The following is a 23,290-nucleotide window of genomic DNA, read 5'->3' as shown; positions in this document are numbered from 1 at the left end:
TCAAGGTGATTGCATGTGCTTGTTCCTTGGTTTTTCTCTGTATCACTCGATAAAACCCCTTGACCTCTTCCCGCCAATATGTTGTGAATCTGCCCAATTTGAGTCTCTAGGTTCCTTATGAGCATTGGTTTTGAACCAGGACTCGGTCTTCTCAACCTCTTGCTTGTCTCCTCAATGAACTTGGTTAATGCATTTTCCAAGTTTGATTTGTGCTCTTAGGTTGAAAAATAGGTGCTTGTTTTTGCTCATTGTTATTGCTCCATGAAAAATTGGGGTGTTTCCTCCATGCTGGATTATACGTATTGGAATACGATTCCCTTGCCCTCTTTGGAAATTGTTAACGTAGTTGGCTTGTTCATGTTGAGCAAACTGGTTTCCCTTTGGCAATCGCTTGACGCATGATTTCCTGCACAAAGGTCACATGTTAGAGATCGATCAATTGCATAATTTTCATACATTCCTAATTGCTTTTGGATGTTCGTAAGTTGAGCAGCCAATGCAGTGTAACGGTCGACTTCGTGCACTCCCGCTGATCTCCTTGCTGAATTTCTGTCTGGAGTCCTCATATAGTTGTTGTTCGCCATCACCTCGTCGATCTGTTGTATGCTTCTCTGTGGTGTTTTGGTGTTCAATGTTCCCCCACTGCAGCATCACTCATGGCTTGAATGTTTGGTAGCAAACCTTGGTAGACGTTTCACTTGTGACCAGATTGGTATACCATGATGTGGGCACCTCTGTAGAAGATCCTTAAACCTTTCCCATGCTTCATATAATGACTCTGAATCATGTTGGTAAAAGTTGGTAATCTCACTCCTCAGTTTGGCCGACTTGGCAGGTGGAAAATACTTAGTGAGGAACGCTTGAGCCAACTCATTCCATGTCGTGATGCTCCCAGATGGCATGAAATCAACCAAGCCTTAGCTTTATCCCGTAGAGAATGGGAAAAGCCTTATTCTGATTGCATCCCGATACCCCATTATGCTTGAATGTGTCGCACAACTCGAGGAAATTTGCGATATGCAGGTTGGGATCATCATTTGGTACCCATCGAATTGGATTGACTGCTAAATCATTCCAATAATTGCTGGCTTAATCTCGAAATTGTCGCTTTGAATGGGTGGTCTCCTGATACTTGAATAACAACCATCAATAGTAGGACTCGAATAGTCCTTCATGCTCTCTGAACCACTGCTACCTCCACCCATTGCATTTCCTCCCAAATTATCCTCATTCTCATTCTCTTGATTTTGCATATAGGATTGACAACTCCTTGTTAGCCATTGCTTGTTCAGATCACTTGCCCTTTTCTCTTCTCAACTGTTTTGCGTTCTCTCGATCTCAAAATCAAGTGGATTAAGATGACCACGACCTCTAGAACGAAACTCTCCAGATTCTAGCGGAAAACCATAAATAAGACAACAAAAATCACAATTATCAGTAAATAGAAAAAACAAATCAATTAGCAACTAAATATTTCGATTTGATATTGTAAAATAAAATAGTTCCCCAGCAACGGCGCCAAAAACTTGACAGGGTATTCGCAAGTGTACGAAATCATGCAAGTAGTAAAACTCGAGTAAACGAGTGTCGAATCCCAAGGAACTACCTACCAAGTACCAAACTATTATATCTATTGCTATTTGATTAAACTAAAGTTTAAGAATGATTTTAATGAAAAAGTAAATAACTAAAACTAAGTACTAAATAAAGGCAGAATTTGTAAAACTTTGAGTGAAATCATATGACTAAACCTAGGGCATAGATTTCACACCAATTTAATCCTATGCATTGACATTTGTTGTTAACCTAATCAAGGTATTCTAAAAGCCAAATCCCCTATTATTCCACTAACTCTCTCTCTCGAGCAATTAGCAAATTAACCCGTAAACAACAACCCAAGATATCTCTAAATTGGATTAGAGCTAAAGATCATTAAGCTCTATGAATTTACCGAGCCTCACGATCGCGGTAACCTATCTCTCTTTCGCTCAATCTATGGTTTTATTACCTAAGACAAATCAGGTTTCATCTCTCGATCTCAACCTAACCCTTGAAATCATTCAACCCTCGGGCCCTTGAGAATTGAAAGCATTATGCACTGTAATAAAACTTAAATTATAAACACAATAGAATTAACAACAATTCAAGTCAACACATATTCATAAATCGGCGACATCTTAGCCCTAGACAAGAAAGTTAGTTCATAATGAAAATAACAAAACCCATCATTCTCATTAATGACATCATTTAAGAAAAGATAAACTTCTTTAATCGGTGAACGAGAGCTTTCAGGATCCCGATCTCCAAATTGGTAGCCGTCTTCTTCTTCTCCCAATGCCCCCTTTTAACTTCTTAAAGACTCTCTTTATATCCCTAGGGTTCTGGTCGTGCTTAGGAAAAATCAGAAAACTTAGCCCTTCAGATTCGGATTAGGGTAATGATTAACACGAACCCATGACCCATCGCCGCGTGGTAAGATGATCGCCGCGGCGATCGTTCCTTCTATCCAAAGCATCTGAAAACTTCAGAATTAGATGAAGTAACACAAAAATTGTATCTCTTTGAATAACTTTCCAACGCCACTAGAATCGTCAAATTCCAACTTCTACAGCTCAATTATGATAGAAACATCGAGGCATACTCATGATGAAGAATTCCGATTTTCCGTAACATCTTCGAGTACCACAACTCCCTCATTTCGACCCTGATTCTTGTGCCGTTTGTTCCTACGCTTCGTGAATCCTATCGATATCATTATTTTCCCTTCACACACCTGTTGTGAGCCTGAAAACACTTAAAGTGCAACCCGTGATCCCATAAATGGTATTTATGAAAGAAATAATCCAAATTCCACACTTTAAGCACATTTTTCCATAAATAAACCAATTAAATCACTAACAAAATATCAACATTCAAGCTCTTATCAGAGTGCTATACAATAAAACTGTACAACCAAATAAACTCTCTTGGACACTGCAAAAATAACAGGCCTAATCATCACGTCCAGCCCTAAAAACACAACACTAATAGCCAACAAAATGCAGCATTGAAGTTGCAACTCTAGAACACACTGCACAAATAGCCAGGCTTCTTAACAAAACGCTGCACATCTCCAAACTTACTTCTGGGAACTACAAAAATGCAGTTTTTTGCTATTGCATCTCCAAATAAAACTCTTCAGAATCCTTTGTTTGGCCATGCACCAATGCCATCCACCACACAACAACAACCAACATACCCCAAAAGCCAAAAAATATATATCTAACACTAGAACACCCCAAGAGCAGATCCAAGCTGCAGATCCAACACACAAAAAACTGCACTCACTGCAAAAATGTCATAGAGACTGCAAAAAGCTAAAACTCCAAAAATCTGTAAATTTCTAATATTGCAAAGAACAAAAACGAAGCTATAGCATCAAAAAATCCTGTACCAACCCAATAGTCTCCCTTGAAATTAATGCTGAATGTTGGAGACCTGCCACCAAAAAAAACTAAAAAAAAAAAAAAAATACAACTATATCTCATATTAAACATTATTATAATCAAAGAATATAATGCATGAATTATGAACACAATCAATCAGACTCCTTACATAATGTATAATGTATGAATTTTCTTTTCTTTTATTTTTAATTTTTTAAAAGTGGAAGATATTGAATACATACGTGTTACTGTGACATATCATATATGTCCTTGTAGTTTAAAATATCATATGAACCCTATTGAAAGAGTAGTAGAATTGTATAAAATTAATTTTCTTTTAAAGAAGTTATATTTTTTATTTATTGATCATGTTCATGTTCATGTACTTATATTCTCTGTATGGAGATTCTCTTGTGATATAAACTTTATAAATTAGTAAATATATGGAAACTATCTGTTAAAATGGAAGCCTGAAACAACATCGTTTTGGGTAAAGAAGTACGACGTCGTTTTAGACAAAGCAACCAAAATGAATTCTGACCGCAGGATGCACTCTAGATCTAACAGCCAGAATAAGTCTCTTAGTCAACCATATATAAACTCACCTTTTGCACAGAAACGTGTAAAACTGTTGGGTTTTTCCTTTGTGCGATTTCTGAGTTAGGGTTGTGAGTTCTTACTGTTGTTTGTGTAATCAGGCTCGAGTGGTTAGGGAGATTAATCATTCGGGTGAGAGTGTTGTTCTCTTGGGTTAGGGATTCTCAGTGGGTATCTTGTCAGGCTGATTGCAATTTACGTTGTACTGATTTTGGGTGATTGTTGAATCTATTGTAATCTTGATTCTTCTTGGTAATAGTAAATGCAGCGAGCTCATACCATTCCTAAGGTCAACGTGGATGTAGCTTATCCATAAAATGATAAGTGAACCACGGTAATCTCTATGTTGTGTTGGTATTATTGTTGGTTGATTGTGTTTTAGGATCTGAGTTTGTGTGTGATTGCATAACAGTGGTATCAGAGCCATTTCTTGGAGTCTAGATCTGGTGATTAACGAGTCGTCCCGATAGAAGAGATTTTGCGAAATTAGAGTTTTGCGAAATTAGGGTTTCGGGAAATTGGGGGTTTTCAAATCAGTGATTCCTTTGAGTCTCCAATTAGATCTAGGGAGTCAAATCTTGGGAAAAATTAATAGGATTACGCACAAAAGTCAGGGTAAGAGAAACTAGGGTTACAGTTTGGAGCTTTCACAAAACCAATAAAAAATGACCACAAACACCACTACACGACTAGAAATAAACCAATACGATGGGAAGATCGATTTCGGGAGCTGGAAGAAGAAGATGAAAGCTCTTCTCTCACACAACAAGGTTGTAATCGCGTTGGAAAAGGATCCCAAGAAATGGTTAGAGGAAAGACTGAAGAAGGAGGAAGAGATTGACGAAGAAGCATACAACTTGATCGTGATGAATCTCTCGGACAGTGTACTTCAGAAGGTAGATGGATTCAAAACTCCTTTTAGTTTATGGGGTAAATTAGAATCTTTATATGCCTTGCAGTCTGCACCGAATTTGGCTTTCTTAAAGGGAGCCTTATTCTCATATAAAATGGATAATTCGAAGTCTATTGAGGAAAATTTAGATGAATTTCTTAAGATGAATCTGATTTTGAAAGGCACAGACCAGGAACTAGGAGAGACAAGTCTTGCCATGATATTGCTAAACTCCTTAACTGATGACTAGCAAGTAGTCAAAAATGTTTTCCAGTACTTCGATACTGTACCCAATGTTGATTTGATAGTTGCTGGGCTTAAGGCTAGGGAATTAGAGCTTAAAACCCTTAAAAGGAACAATAGCACTCTATTTATGAAGGGTAGATTAGAACCTGGTCAGTCTAGTAAAAGATTCCAGCTTAGTCAGAGGGGTAAGAATAAGAAGAAATGGAAGGGAAGCAATAAAACCAAAACAGAAGCTAGAAAGTGTTACTACTATAACAAGAAAGGCCATCTAAAGAAAAAATGTTTTAACTGGAAGAAGAAACAAAAACTAGGAAATACAGAGAACAACCTAGCCACCACTAGTAATCAAATGGATGAACCAGAAGTTCTAACAGTGTCAATATCTGACACTACAAAGGAATGGGTTTTAGACTCAGGCTGTACTTTCCATATGAGCCCCAATAGGAGTTAGTTCCAAGACTTTGAGGATTCTGAACATGAGACTATGTACATAGGTAACAACCAAGCATGTAGAGTTAAGGGAACAGGCTGCATAACCCTTAGCTTAAGTGGGGGAAAACTGATCAGGTTAACCAAAGTGAGGTATATCCCTAACTTAAAGAGAAACCTCATATCTCTAGGCACCCTTGATGAAGCAGGATGCTGCTATAAGGCCAACAGTGGGTGGTTGAATGTCTATAAGAATGAAAAACTTGTATTGACAGGAGAGAAGAAAAATGGTCTCTATATACTTTGTGGTAGTTTCTACTCTGATTGTAACAACACAACTCTTGGTTCTCCAAATTTATCAGTAACTGAAAAGTGGCATTTGAGGTTAGGCCATATAAGTCAGAAGGGGATGGATGTTCTAAATAGGCAAGGACAGTTTGTGAAAGATATTGTCACTAGTTTAGAATTCTGTGAAAATTGTGTACTTGGTAAACAACATAGGAACAGTTTTCCTAAGAGAGTTCATCTAGCAAACAACTATCTGGATTATTTACATTCTGATTTATGGGGGCCAAAAAAGGTTAAATCTCATGGTGGAAACAATTATTTCCTCTCAATCGTAGATGACTACAATAGGAAGGTCTAAGTATTCTTACTTAGGTCAAAAGATCAAGCCCTAGCAAAGTTTATAGACTAGAAAACTTTAGTTGAAAACCAGTTTGGTAGAAAGGTCAAAGCCCTTAGGACTGACAATGGGCTTGAGTTTTGTAACCTGGAGTTTGACAAGTTCTATAGTGAACAGGGGGTTTTGAGGTATAGGACAGTCAGAAATACCCCACAGCAAAATGGGGTTGCTTAGAGAATGAATATGACACTCCTAGATAAAGTTAGGTGTCTACTGATCACTTCAAACCTCCCAAAAACATTCTGGGGAGAGGCACTCTCTACAGTAGCATATTTAGTGAATAGGAGCCCCTCTACAACCATAGGTCTAATCAATCCAGAAGAGAGATAGTCTGGAAGAAGACCAGAATTAGGACACCTAAAAGTGTTTGGCTGTGTAGCATATGCACACACAATAGGGGGAAAACTGGAACCAAGATCAACTAGTTGTGTGTTCCTTGGATATCTTGAGGGCACAAAAGGGTACAGGCTATGGGATAGAGAGTCACCAAGGATCAGGATCATAGTGAGCAAAGATGTTGTGTTTAATGAGGGAGTATTCCCATGTAGAGGAACTAACCCTGATACAGGTAACACCAAAAGCATAGAAACAGTCACTAGTCAGAACTCAGATTAAGGTGGAGCCCACAACCCAACAATTAAATCCACCTCAAGCACAAGCACAAGCATAAGCACCCCAGTAGCCTGAAATTAAAACTGCACCAGAGGAACCTGATCAAGTTGAAGATGAAGAAGCAGAAGAATTCCTAGAACCACAACAACATGAACTGACAAATTATCAGCTGGCCAGAGACAGAACAAGAAGAGAGGTAAGACCAACCTTAAGGTATTCATACACAGAACTAATTTACACTGCCCTTCTTGCTGGTATTGAGGTGCTGAGGTCTGAACCTGAGACATATCAAGAGGCCATGGAATCCAGAGATAGGGACAAATGGAGAACAACTATGGAGGAGGAAATGCAGTCTTTAAAGGTAAATGAAACATGGTCACTGGTTCCAAAACCAAGTAACTAGAAGCTGACCCAATGAAAGTGGCTCTTCAAACTTAAAGATGACATTTCCATAGCTGACCCACCTAGGTATAAAGCCAGAGTTGTGGCTAAGGGGTACACCCAAAAGGAGGGGATAGACTTCAATGAAGTCTTCTTTCCTGTGGTAAAATACAAAACAATTCGGATGATGTTTTCAGTAGTTGCATACCAAGACCTAGAGCAATTGGATGTCACCACTACATTCCTTAATGGAAAACTAGAGGAAAAAATCTATATGAGCCAGCCTATGGGGTTTATTGACCCTGAGTTCCCAGACCATGCATGCCTTCTTAAAAAGTCCTTATATGGGTTAAAATAGTCTCCTAGGCAGTGGTACAAAATGTTTGACACCTTTATAATAGGTATAGGATTTACTAGTAGTCAATATGACAGTTGCTTCTACTTTAAAATGGATAATGATCTACCTATTTACTTACTGTTATACGTTGATGATATGCTGTTGATTAGCAAGTCAAAAACCCAGATTAGTGAATTAAAGAAGAAGTTAAATACTGAATTCAACATGAAAAACCTAGGGAATGCCAAGAAAATTCTAGGCATGGAAATAAATAGGGATAGGAAGAGATGTGAACTTAGGCTGCAGCAACAATCCTATTTAATGAAACTAGTCACAAAGTTTGGCATGGCTGGTGCCAAACTGGTCTCAATGCCCTTAACTAGTAAGTTTATACTTAGTAAGTCCCAATGTCCCAAAACTAAGTCAGAATTGTTGAGAATGGAGTTTGTCCCTTATGCTAATGTTGTGGGGTGACTGATGTATGCCATGATTAGTACTAGGCCAGACTTAGCCTTTTCCATTTCCATGTTAAGTAGATATATGTCTAACCCTGGTATGGAACATTGGACAGCTTTAAAATGGATGCTGAAATATATAAACAGTACCATTTATGTTGGGCTTGAATACTGTAAAAGAAATACTGCATTTGATCTGGTTGGGTTTGTAGATGCTGATTTTGCAGGAGATAAGGATAGTAGGAAATCAACTACAGCATATTTTTTTACATTGGGTGGAAATTGTATAGGCTGGAAGTCGCAACTGCAGCCTATAGTAGCACTGTCTTCAACAGAATTAGAATACATTGCAGTAACTGATGCAGTTAAAGAAGCCTTATGGCTAAAAGGAATCCTGACAGAGGCAAATTTAATTGGTGGAAAGGTGACAGTGTATTCTGACAGTTAGAGTGGGATTCATCTAAGCAGAAATCTTGTGTATCACGAAAGAACTAAACACGTGGATGTCCGCTATCACTTTGTGAGGGATCAAGTTGGAAGTGGAATCATTGAACTTAAGAAGGTACCCATAGAAGAAAATCCAGCAGACATGGGCACCAAGATAATCACTCCAGCCAAGTTCAAGCACTACTTGAACATGTTGTATGTCAAGTAGCCTGGAGTGATAAAGAGCCATGACGGAATGGAACTGAGCAAGCTGCACAAAGAGGCTGTTTCCAGTGCTTCTGAGGTGGAGATTGTTAAAATGGAAGCCTGAAACAGTGTCGTTTTGGGTAAAGAAGTAAGACATTGTTTTAGACAAAGCAACCAAAATGGATTCAGACTGCAGGATGCACTCCAGATCTAACGGCCAGAATCAGTCTCTTAGTCAACCATATGTAAACTCACCTTTTGCGCAGAAACGTATAACAATGTTGGGTTTTTCCTTTGTGAGATTTCTGAGTTAGTATTGTGAGTTCTTGCTGTTGTTTGTGTAATCAGGCTCGAGTGGTTAGGGAGATTAATCATTCGGGTGAGAGTGTTTTTCTCTCTGATTAGGGATTCTCAGTGGGTATCTCATTAGGTTGATTGCAGTTTACGTTGTACTGATTTTGGGTGATTGTTGAATCTGTTGTAATCTTGATACTTCTTGGTAATAGTAAGTGCAGCGAGCTCTACCATTCCTGAGCTCAACGTGGATGTAGCTTATCCATAAAAGGATAAGTGAACCACGGTAATCTCTGTGTTTTGTTGGTATTATTGTTGGTTGATTGTGTTTTAGGATCTAAGTTTGTGTGTGATTGCGTAACACTATCAATAGGAAATAAAAAATAATATAGCAAATGATAACAACGCACGTTGAAAAACAAAGGTATGACATGAGATGCACAAGAGAGTCAAGACTCAAGAGACTCAATTAATAATAGAATCCTAATATTAGATGTGATATTTGGATCATGATATTACAAATTAATATTAGTGAAATTATAGGCCATCTGATACTTCAAGAGGCAATCCCTACAATAATGAAAACTTGAGGATATAAACCACAATCCTGAACTTTCTGTAGAGAACAGTTATTTGATGCACAAGAGTTTTCCAGATTGATAAATAAAAGGACAAAGACAATAAGAACTATCGACCTGTTAAACTAACAGTCAACTCGGAATTAATATTTGGTTTACTGGAGGAAGAGGCTGAAGTAGAAGGCCCTCTCCTTATAATGAAGGCTGGTTGTTTAGGAGTTGCAAGGGTCGCAGTTTCACTGCCAAGCATGATAACAACATTGGACATGGTGGGACGATCATTTGGGTCTTCTTGCACACATAAGAGTCCAACATTTATGCACTTTAAAACTTCAATTTTGTTGAAACTTGGACTTAATTTTTGGTCCATTATATCCAGTGCCTTGTCTTCTCGCCACAATCTCCACGCCTGAAAGTTTTAAACTGAAACAATATGAAGAAATTGGCCAAAAGGAGAATTAGTTACATGATAATACAGGGCTAGCCACTTACATAGCCTAGAAGACTCAATGCCTCTTCTGAGTTATAAAATCCCGTGTTCTTTTTTCCACTGACAATCTCAAGTACAACAACACCAAAGCTAAAGACATCCGATTTGATTGAGAAATATCCGTCTAGTGCATATTCCGGAGACATATAGCCACTGCATCAATTAAAATAATAAAATTTTATCATGATATATTGATTTTATTGGATTAATTACAATTGTACATATTTTTCCCAATTGAATTGGAGAATTGTGAAAACTTACTAAGTTCCGACCACTCGATTTGTACTCCCCTCTGTTTGTTTGCCTTCAAAAATCCTGGCCAAGCCAAAGTCAGATATTTTAGGATTCATTTCTTGATCTAATAATACGTTACTTGTTTTTAGATCTCTATGAATGATTCTAAGCCTAGAATCTTGATGAAGATAGAGAATTCCTCGAGCAATTCCTAAAATGATGTTGAAGCGCATCTCCCAGTCCAACAAAACACTGCATGTAGGATCTGAAATTTATTTGTCTCATATTAAAAAACATATGTCCGTGACTATGGTAATTTTCAATAAAGCAAAATAAAAGTTTGATCAATAGATAGTTCAGACATGCTAGTCTCGTGGCTTACCAAATATAAAGGAGTCTAAGCTTTTGTTGGGCATATATTCATAGAGTAAAATCTTTTCACCCCCTTCTACGCAGTAACCCAAAAGCTTAACGAGATTACGATGTTGAAGCCTTGCAATCAACACTACTTCATTCTTAAACTCCTCCAAACCCTGTCCTGAAACACTTGAGAGCCTCTTTACAGCAATTTCTTGACCTCCTGGAAACTTACCCTGCGGTCAAATTTGTTATGAGAATGATTGTACATATGACTAGACGTACTGATGACTCCTGTGAATATTTACCTTGTAAACAGGCCCAAACCCCCCTTTTCCGAGCTTGTTTGCTTCTGAGAAATTATCTGTAGCGGCCAGTATGCTTTCAAAATCAAAAAAAGGCAAATCTATGCCTTTCTTATCTTCTTCTCTGAATTGGTCCGTGTCTACCAAGCCCTTCACGTGCCTTGCACTGTCATTGAAACGAACAGCCAGATTTTGTTGAAGGCTTTCTCTGTCTTCTGAATAAAAAAATCAACAGCATATCTCAGCCAGGTGCCATTTAAATCGAAGAACCATTAAAATATTGTTCAATTATGTTTAGTTGGATAATTATTATGTGCATAATTGATACAGTTACCTTGTGTTTGGGTTTTCTTTCTTTGACAGAAAAAGTAAACAATGATGAACAGAACTATCACACTAGCAACAATCACTCCAACAGTCAGGATCCATTGCTTCTTTCTTACATCAGAGCGTCCATTTTGCAAAGTGTGACCACCTTCATCTGGATTCACTGTAAGAATGAAAATGAATAGCCTCACTAAATTATTTATTATAGTATAACACGATGATCATTGCAGAATTCTGAATGCCAGAGCCCAATCACATAAGAACTACAATCAGAAAATACAAGATAATTTTCTCATTTCTTTTGCATCACACAATGTATATCACTCCTAGCTAGCTTGGAAGGCCAATCTCTTCTTTATCTACAAGGTAAATTTAGCATGCACGAATGGACAACGTAACCTTTTCATGAATTCAGAACATTCTTACCTGAAGTGCAATTTAACAAAAGGCCATCCCATCGATGAGTTTCACTGCAGAGGCACTTCCTTACTCGATTGCCTGCTAATTTGCATGTTGAATGAGGCCAATTTATACAATCTTTTTGTGTACTACATGTTGGCTCCAGTGGTGGCGTCCAATAAATCACTACTTCACTTGCACTGTTAGATGAATTACCATAACTACTATCTTCCTGGCCGGCGTCAAACCCGTTGGTCAAAATATAAAATGGCAATGATAGGTTGAGCTTCAAAATTCCTTCTGAATTCCTTGCATCTACGCGCTTTATTTGGATACTGAAATTTCTTGTATCTGGATCTATTCTAGCAATTCGGTAGGTGCCACTCAGTGCTTTGAAGCTAACTTGCCCGGTGGAGGTGTCACAGACAAAGCTGAAGTAATTGGGATCTCCACAAGATGGCTCAGTGCTTAGAGGGTATGGAATTAGGTTTGTACCACAAGTCTTACAATTTCTTTCTGTTGATTCTGCAGCAAAGAATATAACACTTAAATTGTTACATGTTAAGATACCACTTCAACAAAAACTTAGGTAAATACTTAACATTAGTTTTTAGAACTAGTAAAAAACTGAGCCAGAAAATCTAATTAAAGGGGGGAAAACAGGGAATAAAATAAAAGAAAATGGGCCAAACACCAACTAAATATATCAGGTGATGGATTTTTGCTTTTGTGCTATCTTTCAAAATTAATGAGCCATTTTTCGAACTTTAAGTCATCAGCTAGTGTTCCTGTTTGTGGCTGTGTCTGATCAACGCTATACAAACTCCTTTGTTGGTTTTGATGTAAAAAAAGAGAGATACCTATATCAGAAGGTGCCACACGGACATAGATGTCTCGACCCCCATTGGCATACTCTTCCTGAAGATCATTCAAATCCTGTTTCCAAATCCAGCATACAGGGTCTTCTCTTAGCGTGGCTTTAACAAATGAATATGCCTGGCACTGGCACTCGTTATAACACGCACGCTGGCATTCACTTTCAGTTCTTGCGTCTGGAATTCGTATGTCTGTGTTATCCAGTTTCATCATTTTCAAGCCGAATACCATGTCATTTGCAGCACAAATTGGATTTTTTCTTGTACAGCCACCTGAAAAATCGCCAGAATTCCACTTTTCAGGTGACTTGGCCTTGAAGCCTGGCAAGCATTTGCACTTCACCCTGTTGTTACTATTACAGCTGCCGAAGTTTCCACAATAACTATATACTCTACATGGATCGCTTGGTTCCGACAACATCAAAGACCAATCCTTCATCTTATCTTTTTTCCAAAACTGTATCTGCCCAGTAAAATGCATGACAAGCCTCGTGTGGCTATAGTCTATGTTTGAAATATTTTTTAACCCGTAAAAGAGAGATTTGGAATCTGTAGATTTGAGAGTACTCTTACTGAAGTTTGATAACAAGTAAGCTATTTCATAGGACCTAAAGAAATCTCCGGACTTCCCACTTGTCCAGTATGTGATATTTCCTTTCAAGATGAGATACGGGTTTACTCCTTGAACCATCTTAAAACTGAAATTGCCTTCTCCTGGATTATCTTCACTGAGCCATGACCTCAACGATATATTTTCAGTCATCTTCATACCGGCAAGAAACGTATCGGTTGGGTGTTCAAAGCTCTGCCATGGACTTGTTTCCAATTGACTGTCGCTTAGAACCAAATTTCCTGAATCCATGAGCTTCGCTTCCCGGACGCCAGGCAGCGAACTTTTAAGATTTGTATTCCAGTAAGCAATTCCAGCTGCATCCAATACCTTGAGGTTGCCGTCATTTGCAATAACAAATGATCCATTGGAATCGGGAAGATGGCTTTCTCGATTGGCAACCCATACAACTATTCGTGGCTTTGACTTGAAGTACCATATTCCAACGTATCTTATATCAGAGCTTTTAGGAGGGGTAAAGAATCCCAGTTCAAATCTCTGTCCAGCTGACACAAGGGTTTCTCCATCTTTAAGCGAAGTGTTTACTGAAATAGTATCTCTGGCAGAGCAATAAAGAAGCAATGAACATGACAATAATGTATACAGAACACATATGGTGGATGGGAGGTGATTTTGATTAGGAGTCGATCTCATGATGACTCCTCTCGGGCCTATCTCTTCTGCTAATTACCGTTTTTGAAACGTTTTATGTAGGAGTGTCTTCTTCATGATATCAAGTGGATTATTTCATTCAGACAAAAAAGTATGCTGTTCTTTGAGATTATTTAGTTCGTTGTATAATTACACTATTTAGTGTGTGACTGTTGGAGTTGTCCCGTACGTAGGCGTTTGTATTTTTTTCATGTATAACCCGAGGATTTCTTTAAGTTAATAAGAAAGTTATTAATTTCTTATTGAGTTGAGCTTAGAAATAAGAATCATTGTAAAACTATGTTTTGTCACTTAAACCTAGTATATAAATATATTTTTCTTTTATTATGTGTGTGATAGCAAATCATAGAACAATTCATTTATTGTAAAATGAAAAGAGAGAAAATATTGCAATAATATTAATTTGACTAGACGTAACCTATATTGAGTTAATCAAAATAAATCGCGTATGTTATTTTCTTTGTGTTTATTATCTATGATTTGCTTTCTTGTTATTTTGTTTAATTTGACTGGACGTAACCTATATTGGATTAATCAAGATAAATCGCATATGTTATTTTCTTTATGTTTATTATCTATGATTTGCTTTCTTGTTATTTTGTTCTCGCTGGTGTCTCTATTTCCTTCGCTAACAACATGGAAAGCAACTTCAATAAAGGAGCAAAGGAGCAGGTTACGTTCCATTAGTGGCGGAGCCCAAAAATTTCTCCGCCTGATTTTGTTGTCTCTGTTTCCTTCGCTGACAACATGGAAAGCAACTTCAATAAAGGAGCAGGTTACGTTCCATCAGTGGCGGAGCCCAAAAATTTCTCTGCCTGATTTTGTAGGCTTAACAGATATAAACCTATAATACTTCAATTTCCCACGTATCTTTTCTTATCAGACCTCCTATCAGGGGTGAAAATCCTAATTCAAATCGCTGTTGATCACTAATGGAATCAATCAATGTTAAGGTATCTTTCGCAGAACAGAAAGGTAGATGACAACAGGATAAAAATGGATACAAAATGAGCTGAATAAGTAATATGTGAGTCTCGGTGCGTCTAATGAACATAGTTCTTCCTGTTCTTCTCTCCCCGTTATCTAAGGGTGTGAGATGTGAGCGAGTACAACTAAAAGTATGAAGACGTACTTTTAGTTGTTCACTTGTTTGTTCATTTACTAGTGGTCCCAAATTCTAGTGCGATCCACATGTTTCTCAAGTTGATTTACAAGCGATATCTTGCCAATTTTGACTCTGATTTGCAAGTTTCGTTTTGTATATTTGGTGTGAAATAATATCCACACTGAATGAACTACAACTAACCGAATGGTAAAATTGCCCATTGGCTGCAAGTGTACGCTGAGTTTATACTCAGCGAACTAGTCTTGTTTGGGGGCTAATTTAAATCTACTAAGTACAAAAAAAAAAAAAAAAAAAATTAGTTTTAGCAAAAAAAAAAAAGCAAATTATATTTGAAATCTCCAGTTGAAACAAATTTTACATCATATTCATAATTTGATTTCATTGATCGATATCATAATAATTAATAAGATATGAAAACCTTTAGGAAAATGAACACCACAAATGTCGAGAAGCAATCCTTGGCAATACCATCAGAAAAGGGACCACGTGATAAGGCTTGGCCCGTTGAGTGGTGCTGTGTTATAGCATAGGAAGCTGGGAAAGCAGGTCAAGGTCGTCTAAGTTTGTCCATTTCACTTTTGTTTTTTCAAGTGGTCCTTAAGGCTAGCTATTATGACCCCGGGTGTTCAAAAGAACCGATTAGAATCAAAATCGACGGATATCTGGGGATTGATTCTGGTTCCTACCCAGAACCAGTCGTCAACATGTAGGTTTCGGTTCCAAATTTTTGGAACCGTTACTGTGCAGTTTCGGTTCCGGTTCTTACAGTTAGGAACTGGAATCGGAATCTGAAACCGAGACTAATATAAAATAAAATTAAAGACTTGGGGGTTAATAAAAACTTTTGTAGAAAAAGTAATGTAAATACAATTGGAACCGAGACTAATATAAAATAAAATTAAAGACTTGGGGGTTAATAAAAACTTTTGTAGAAAAAGTAATGTGAATACAATTATATTTATATTTCATAACATTTAAAGTAAGTTGGTTTGACTTTTGAGAATCTATGTTTACAAAGTAATGGAGTTTGTAATTTTGAATTTATAATTTGTAATTTTATTTTTGTTAACAAGTTCCAAGTGGGGGGGTATTTGTAAGTTTTTAAGGGTTTTTTTACCATCTTAAAAACTTTTGGGGGGTCATTGTAATTTTATAGGGTACCCAGAACCGGAACTGGAACTGTTGTTATAGGTTCTACTTCTGGGTACTTAGGAACCAGAACCGTCGGTTTCAGTTCTTTCAAAAAACACAGGGTACCCGAAACCGAACACCCCTAATTATGTCGGTTCTAGTTCCTTCAAAAAATATAGGATACCCATAACCGAACACCCCTAATTATGACACAGATTCCTACCATAAAACAAGCTCTGCTTCTTGCTGTCAACTTGAATGTTCTTTGACATGACCCAATAAGACCTTTGTTAGTGACACTCAATATTGACGTCAGGTGCACATGATACCAGTAACTTCCACTTGCATTATTACTTAAGCTTATGCAAAAGTCCGTATCTTTCTTGTATTGTCTTCTTTTCTTGGCTAAACAATTCCTTTCTTTTATGACCCAACTTACAGTAGCCTAAATGAAATTGGTTCGTGCCAACATAATTTAAGCTAAAAATAAATAAATAAATAAATTTAATTGATTGTGGAAAGTAATAATAAATTAGATACTGATTTAAAGTAACCTAGATTTCTCCACGAATTTGGCAATCCTTTGATCAAACTCCCAAAACACTTAAAGAAAATGGCATTGAGGATGAATGTAGTTCACAACGTTAGATGAGAATTAAAGGTTGCTTGATCTATTGAGAAAGTAAGTTATGGTTATCGACCTTCTAAACATATAGTAATACTACACTCACAAACTCTTTTTAATAACTTTCTCTCACAAACGTGACGTGTCAGCTCGTAATGGGTTAATTCGTAATGGGTCCCACCTACCCAACAAATGGGTCCCATCTAACCAAATGCGAATTGACCAATTGTGAGTTGTCACGTCAACATTTGAAAGAGAAAGTTGTAAGAAGTGTTTGTCAACCTATATTTATTCCTAAACATAATAACTAACATGTGAATATGAGAGCATTCAATGAAGATGGTTCTTACCATCCCCTATTTCTCTCCATTAGGCACGGTGTTTGAGCAAGTTCTCATAAGAGTTATCTTCTTAGCATAATTCAGGTTGATGACAAGTTGTATGAGCCAAAAATTGTAGTGGGCCTTACAAAGTTCAATAACGAAATAAACACATTATGGCGCAATGCCTTAACACAATTTTGGTTGGGCGTACGCTTAAATTCGCCTTATGAACTGATCACTCTATGAGTTGGTGGTTATCCTACAAGTTAAGCTAAATCGAGCTTTAGCCCATTAGCCCACATTCGTCCCAAAATAGAAATCAGAATCCTATTTGCTTTCCACTTCAATCAAGATCCAAAATCTCACTTGCTAGGCAAGTCACAAGACTTCCTTCCGAATTGGAACTCTTCTGCCAAATAGGACTCAGAGTCCCAAGACTCCAACCTCCTTGGTTCACTATATAAACAGGAGCAAACCCTCTCATTAGTCATTTAGAAATCACCCATAGCTTATCTCCCAAATTCTTGCTCCCAAGAATCACAGTTTCCCCCCTAACTTTACTAGCTTCAATGCTTCGACCACTTTGTGTTAGTCTAGCCCTAGCCACATTATTTCGATAAACCCTTCTCCTTCTCAGCCCTCACTAAATACCTTCAACCGTGCTTACTTAAGCGTCGGAGTGCCTATAATAGACACCACATCAATGTAACCCAAGCCTGCACGTTTGCTCTTCCTTTCAATATAGGTCCATCCGATTGTCGGTGGCTCACTTCACACAAAATCCGTCTATTCAGAATCAACCGTAGATTTTACCGTCTATAAAAGACCCTTCATATTGACTCTGTGTAACAAGTTTCACATTGCGTAATGTGTAGTGGTGTGAAGTGGGTGGAATTATATTCCATTACCATGTTCAATAAGCTATAACTTGCAGAAATAAAAGCAACAAATAAAACAAGGGGAGTATAAACCAGAAACCCTTATTAAAGCAACAAATAATAGTTGGATCATCGTATCAGAAATAAATTAAATAAATGAAAATTAAAGGCTAACTGACTTTTCAGAAAGACAAACTTACAACAATAGAACCAACGTAGTATAAACCAGAAACCCTAATTAAGGAGAAGTATCAAACAAGGGAGGCAGAACTTTCTTGTACAAACTGATATTTGATTTGATGATGCAAAAGAAATTTGCAAGATTGATAAAAGAAATAGAAAAACTACTCCGGTCCCAGTTATCGACTTGCAAAACTAACTGTTAACATGGTATTTGTTTCTAGTTTATGTATGGGCCAAAATTTGTATTGGGCCTGATGAGGTCCAACCATAACAGTAATAAGTGACAGCCTAGAGCCTTGGCCCAATCCTGATTGGGCCCACGCTTAGAATACCTTGGGATCTGCCTGCTCTATGAGTTGGGTCATCTCCCGAGTTAAGTTGAATTGGGTCCGACCCATTCACCCGTAACAGTCCATAACCAGGATCAAAATCCTAACCAAATTCCTCTTCTGACAAGACCCTGTATCTCACCCAAACACGAAAGCCTTGATAGATAAAGGCAAAAATCTGATCTCTTCCCGAAAAGGGAGTTCCCTACTAAGTAGACTCAGAGTCCTACTAGGATTCGGGCCCCTACGGTTCACTATATAAGCTGAGGCCAATCCCCTCATTAGAGATTCAGAAAATACCACCCTTCAGCCCTGATTCTCATATTGCCAAACCCCTTATCTACTTCAATCCCCTCGCCACCTTAACTCCCCCAAAGACGCAAGAAGGCACCCCGTAGGTCCATCAAGGTTGTCAGTGGCTCTCTTCACAAGATTCAGTCTTCAATTCAATTGTAAATTTTAGCGTTTACAGTTTACTAGAAGAAGAGGCTGAGGTACTAGGGACCCTCTCCTTAAAACGAAGACTGGTCGTTTAAAGCCATATGTGCTTTCACAATAAAAATTGTTCTTTGTACTTCTAAGTCATAATCCATTAATGTAATTACAGTAAATTGATTTCTTATTCTTAATCAAGTCGCGTCCTCACTCCTTGGATTCTCTAGCAATTAATGATGTCAAAAAATAAATGTGTTGCAAATACTCTAATTTTAAAACGAAGGTTGTGTAACATGTCGGGCCACTGTTAACATATTGATGAATTTTATTTTTTACTCACCTCAAATAGTGGAGCTTAAAGTATGTCCCTTTCATAATCGAGTCAATGATTTCATCATTGAAAATGAATAAAAATTTCAGATTCTTACCCAGTACACCACTCCAAAACCTCAAAATTCAAGCACAAAGGAACCTAATTTTAACAAGAAATTTATCAAAGAGATTTTTGGTAAAAAGTCAATAATTGTAAGCTTAAGTTGAATTGGTATAAGTACCACCTTATATTGAAGTACATTTACTATATATCAAGTTTGGATTGTTACAGGTTGTCACTTGTTTCTTGGCTCGCTTTGAATGTTAACATGAAAACCTTGGCTTCGTTTGGTTGCCAATTGGGAATACTACTTTTAGTATTCCCAAAAAAGTTAAACAGTAAAATACCCAAAAACTTTGATTTTTGGGAATACTACTCCCAATATTATTCAAATTTTTTTAAACCCCTTAAATTTGATAATTTAATTAAATACCCCTAAATATTTTTTTAAAAATTACAAAAACACCCCAGTAATTCATATTTACCAGATTCCGGCCACCACTGCCGGAAAATGGCCGGAATCTGTTAGGATGGCGCACTACCGGCTGAATCTGGCCGGTAGTGCGCCGATCTAGCCCTTTCCGATCAGATCCACGGTGGATCTGGCTGGAAAAGGCCAGATCTAAGGCCAAAGATCTGGCCGTCGACGGCCAGATCTTTGGCCGTAACAGTTTATAACGACGGCCAACAAACGGTCGTCGTTGACGAGAAAATACGGCCAGATCCACCGTGGATCTGGCCGGCAAAAGCCATATCGGCGCACGACCGGCAAGATCCAGCCGGTCATGCGCCAATACGGTGAACCCGGCCACCCTCCGGCAGTGGTGGTCGGCTGTCCGTATTTGACATTGGGTTAGGGGTGTTTTTGTTAACTTTTAAGATTTTATTATAGGGGGTGTTTTGTAAATAAACAAATATAGGGGGTATTTTAATAATTTATAAATCCTACATCGTAACACCCACCCAATTCAACTTTTTTTTAACTTTTTTCAGAAAACTTTTCCCAAAAACACCCAATTGTGAACCAAACAAAGCCCTTACTTTTTACATGAATTATCGCATGATATAACTTATAAGCTTATATACATACAAGTCTCTCTCTTTCTTGTATTTTCTTCTTTTTCTTAGTTGAATAAGTTGCTTAAATACAACCATATTTATAATAGTGTTATGCCTTAAAAATCAGGGCTAACATAAGCTGATGTTAGTGAGAATTAATCAAAGTTCAGGAAGACTTTGCACTATCTAGAGTCTGTCATGTCGCCCAAGATAGAATGAATATAGCTGTCAACAACCCAGTCGACTCAAGTTTTTGTCTGTCATTGAATTTGGTTTGCACACTTGTCCAAGCCCCATTTAATTTTAGGATATTTCTTAAGTTCTCAGCTAATGGGACATTAGGAGAGATTGTAGGCACCAACCCACTTGCAGAAATATAATCATTATCTTGAGCTCAGCGAGTATAAATAGCAGCTCTCCCTCACAAAATTGGGATCAGTCACTTTGAATTCAACAAAGAAAATAGCAAAGACACACCGTGGGAAAGAGACTAGCTTGATATTCTCTAAGAACACTTAGAACACCAAGCACTTGTAACCTATATCGCAGTTCGCGACCTCTTGTAATCTTAGCTTATAACCAAGTGTAAGTTTTAAGGGAATTACCAAGTGATTAAAACTTATGCAGAATGGGTTGATTATTCAATTTAATGCAAATGAATTGAGAATAACTGAATTAAAACATACATAAAACCAAGTAAAGAACATGCTCATTTTTACATGGTTTGGCATCAAGCCTACATCCATGGGACCACGTCCAAAGGAAGTAAATTCACTATAAAATACTTATGAGTTCAAATATAAAACAAGATAACTGTAGTAGTAAAACACTCCCTGTTTTCTACACAATGATTCTATCTTCTTTAGTTAAACTTCAAGTCATCACAGCAAGCTTTACGTACACAGCAACTTCATGTTGAAGAAAAGTTCCTCTCAAGGTTCACAATAAAAACAGGACAGTAGCTTGCACTCAAGCTCTCGTCATAAAGAAACCAACATTCAAAAGATCTTACACAAGGATAAGTGATAAGGGTAATTCTAAGCCTACTAAAGCATAGTAAGAAACCTTAACAAAAACAAGAACTATAGAGAATATTCTGAGAGGCAAAACAATGTAATCAGGTTTCTTGAAAAACAAAAACAAAACGGGAGAATATAAAGTGATCAACACGTTAAAGGTTAGGGGGTAAAAAAGTTTAACTTTTATGTCTTTCTTTTTGCACAAGACATTTTAGGACCACAAACAAAAGAAATATCCATTTCCTTACTCAGCAAATAAGCAGCAAACAAGTGTAAAGAATAAGACAGAAAATCAATCAAGGAATAATTCTATCCAGAAGTGAAAAAAAATACGTGAAGTGTGATTTGAGGAAAAATATCTGCCAGAAATGTTGCAAACACACATAGGCAAAAGTGCTCACACTTGTGAAGGTGGTTACCTTTATAAGTGTGTGCACAATGGACCATAAGATGACAAAAACACTAACAATCTTCCCCTTTATCACTTATGATCAAAGCACATTTCAAAGACAGCATGCTAGAAAAACATTACTAAGGAGGAAAGCAATAAAAGCAATAATGAGGCATAAAATCACTCACCTTCAACAAAAGATCTCCCCCTAAACAACACACAACAGGAATAGAGTTACCAAGGATTTCCAAAGAAGGGCAGATCAATATGACAATCAAGAGGATCCACATAACAAGGGAGAGATTAGCAAAAATACAACCAACCAAACAGATTATTAGCAAAAACAGGAAGCACTAAAAAAAAAACTAAAAACGTTCTACATATGAAAAGAAAAAAAAATGTGATCACATAGAGACAGTAGGGATCACACTAACAACTAGTCAATGTCAATAAGAAGATATAAAGTTTTTTGTAAAAAAAAAAAAAAAAATGAGTCCAATAGCTCAGCTCAAACAGCTCAGCAACATCATCTCCCCCTTTTTGATCATAAGAGATCAGCTTTTAAGATGAGAGGATCTCCTGGGGGGCTTTCTGCTAATAGTTTTGACACGAGTTCTACCAAATGTACAAGCTGAAGGAGGATCAACTACAGAAGTGAACATAGGAGCAGGGATGGCCATACCAGAGGCATCCTCTACAGTCTGAGAACCAGTAGGAAGAGTCGCATTGTCAGGTTCATTTTCTCTATTTGAGGGATCAATTTCAGGAGTAGCTACAAAGGTAGAAGTTCCTTTTGCACTTTGCTCAACATCAGCTTCAGACTCAAGTTCATCTACAACACCTTTTTCTTCTATTTCTGCAATGTCTTCAAAAAGCACTGGATTTTGACCTTCAAAAATAGTATTTCCATTGACAGTGTTGGCATTCAGATCAGCTTGAGGTTCAGCAGAAACATCAATCTATTTAGTAGGAGTAGAGCCAGCAAGGGCATCCTTGGAACTACTTGAAGTTCCTTTACTCAGAAGTTCAGGTCTGGTTTCTTTAAGGACAGTTTCACAAAAGTCAACTCAAGCCATCAAGGAGGTGTAAAAAGAGTCCACTTTCTAATCAAGAGCCTGCAACAACTCAAACACTTTGGACTACAAAGCACAGAATTTTACAGAAGGGGCTTGAGAGGATGAAGGGACATCCACAGTAGGGGCAACAGACTTAAGGGTTTTAGAAGAGATACTTCTAATTTTGAGGAACTGATTATTTGGTCTTTTTGGAGCCTCATAAGAGTCAACAATTCTTGTGACTAGGGAAGGGAAGGGCAGAAGGAAGGATTTTCCTTTGGACTCACTAGTGGTCGACAAGGTTGATTTTCTTTCCTTGCACAATGCCATACATCAATTGGGCTTTATCAAGTCTTATTAAGGAGTTATGCCTAGATGGAGACTAGTTGGTAATGGTGATTTTAAAAAGAGTCCTACATAGGGAAGTGAGCACATTGACAGGAAGGAATCCACTGTTAGGCCAAACTGTAATAGTACCACCACTAAGGTCACTAGCCATGAACCTACGTTCCTCTACAGGAATAGACAAG

General features: G+C 37.6%; 1 protein-coding gene and 1 non-coding gene across 2 annotated transcripts; one reads left to right on the top strand and one right to left on the bottom strand.

Moving 5' to 3' along the window:
• The first annotated feature begins 714 nt into the window (after positions 1 to 714).
• On the top strand, positions 715 to 821 carry LOC116139056. The gene has a single exon (XR_004129379.1). It is a non-coding gene; the product is annotated as a small nucleolar RNA R71 (small nucleolar RNA).
• An 8,852-nt stretch (positions 822 to 9,673) lies between these two features.
• LOC116139044 (G-type lectin S-receptor-like serine/threonine-protein kinase At4g03230) lies at positions 9,674 to 13,815 on the bottom strand. Its single transcript, XM_031424721.1, has 9 exons — positions 13,396 to 13,815; positions 12,537 to 13,314; positions 11,704 to 12,201; positions 11,285 to 11,440; positions 10,954 to 11,165; positions 10,671 to 10,881; positions 10,316 to 10,553; positions 10,057 to 10,207; positions 9,674 to 9,973 (listed from the first exon to the last, which is right to left on the bottom strand). Exons 1-9 carry the CDS (start codon positions 13,813 to 13,815, stop codon positions 9,674 to 9,676), a joined length of 2,964 nt encoding a protein of 987 aa, XP_031280581.1.
• Positions 13,816 to 23,290: the final 9,475 nt, after the last annotated feature.

Source organism: Pistacia vera, unplaced genomic scaffold, assembly GCF_008641045.1.
Source record: "Pistacia vera cultivar Batoury unplaced genomic scaffold, PisVer_v2 Contig346, whole genome shotgun sequence".
NCBI lineage: Eukaryota > Viridiplantae > Streptophyta > Magnoliopsida > Sapindales > Anacardiaceae > Pistacia > Pistacia vera.
This window is presented reverse-complemented; position numbering and strand designations above follow the sequence as displayed.

What these genes read in the sequence shown, in the direction of transcription:
- LOC116139044 (XM_031424721.1), bottom strand. Translation starts at nt 13,815, where the DNA reads ATGAGATCGACTCCTAATCAAAATCACCTCCCATCCACCATATGTGTT. An exon ending in TCATGGATTCAGGAAATTTG is followed by an intron (nt 13,315 to 13,395) that starts GTTCTAAGCGAC and finishes GCCGGTATGAAG; the next exon opens with ATGACTGAAAATATATCGTT. An exon ending in TGTGGCACCTTCTGATATAG is followed by an intron (nt 12,202 to 12,536) that starts GTATCTCTCTTT and finishes TCTTTGCTGCAG; the next exon opens with AATCAACAGAAAGAAATTGT.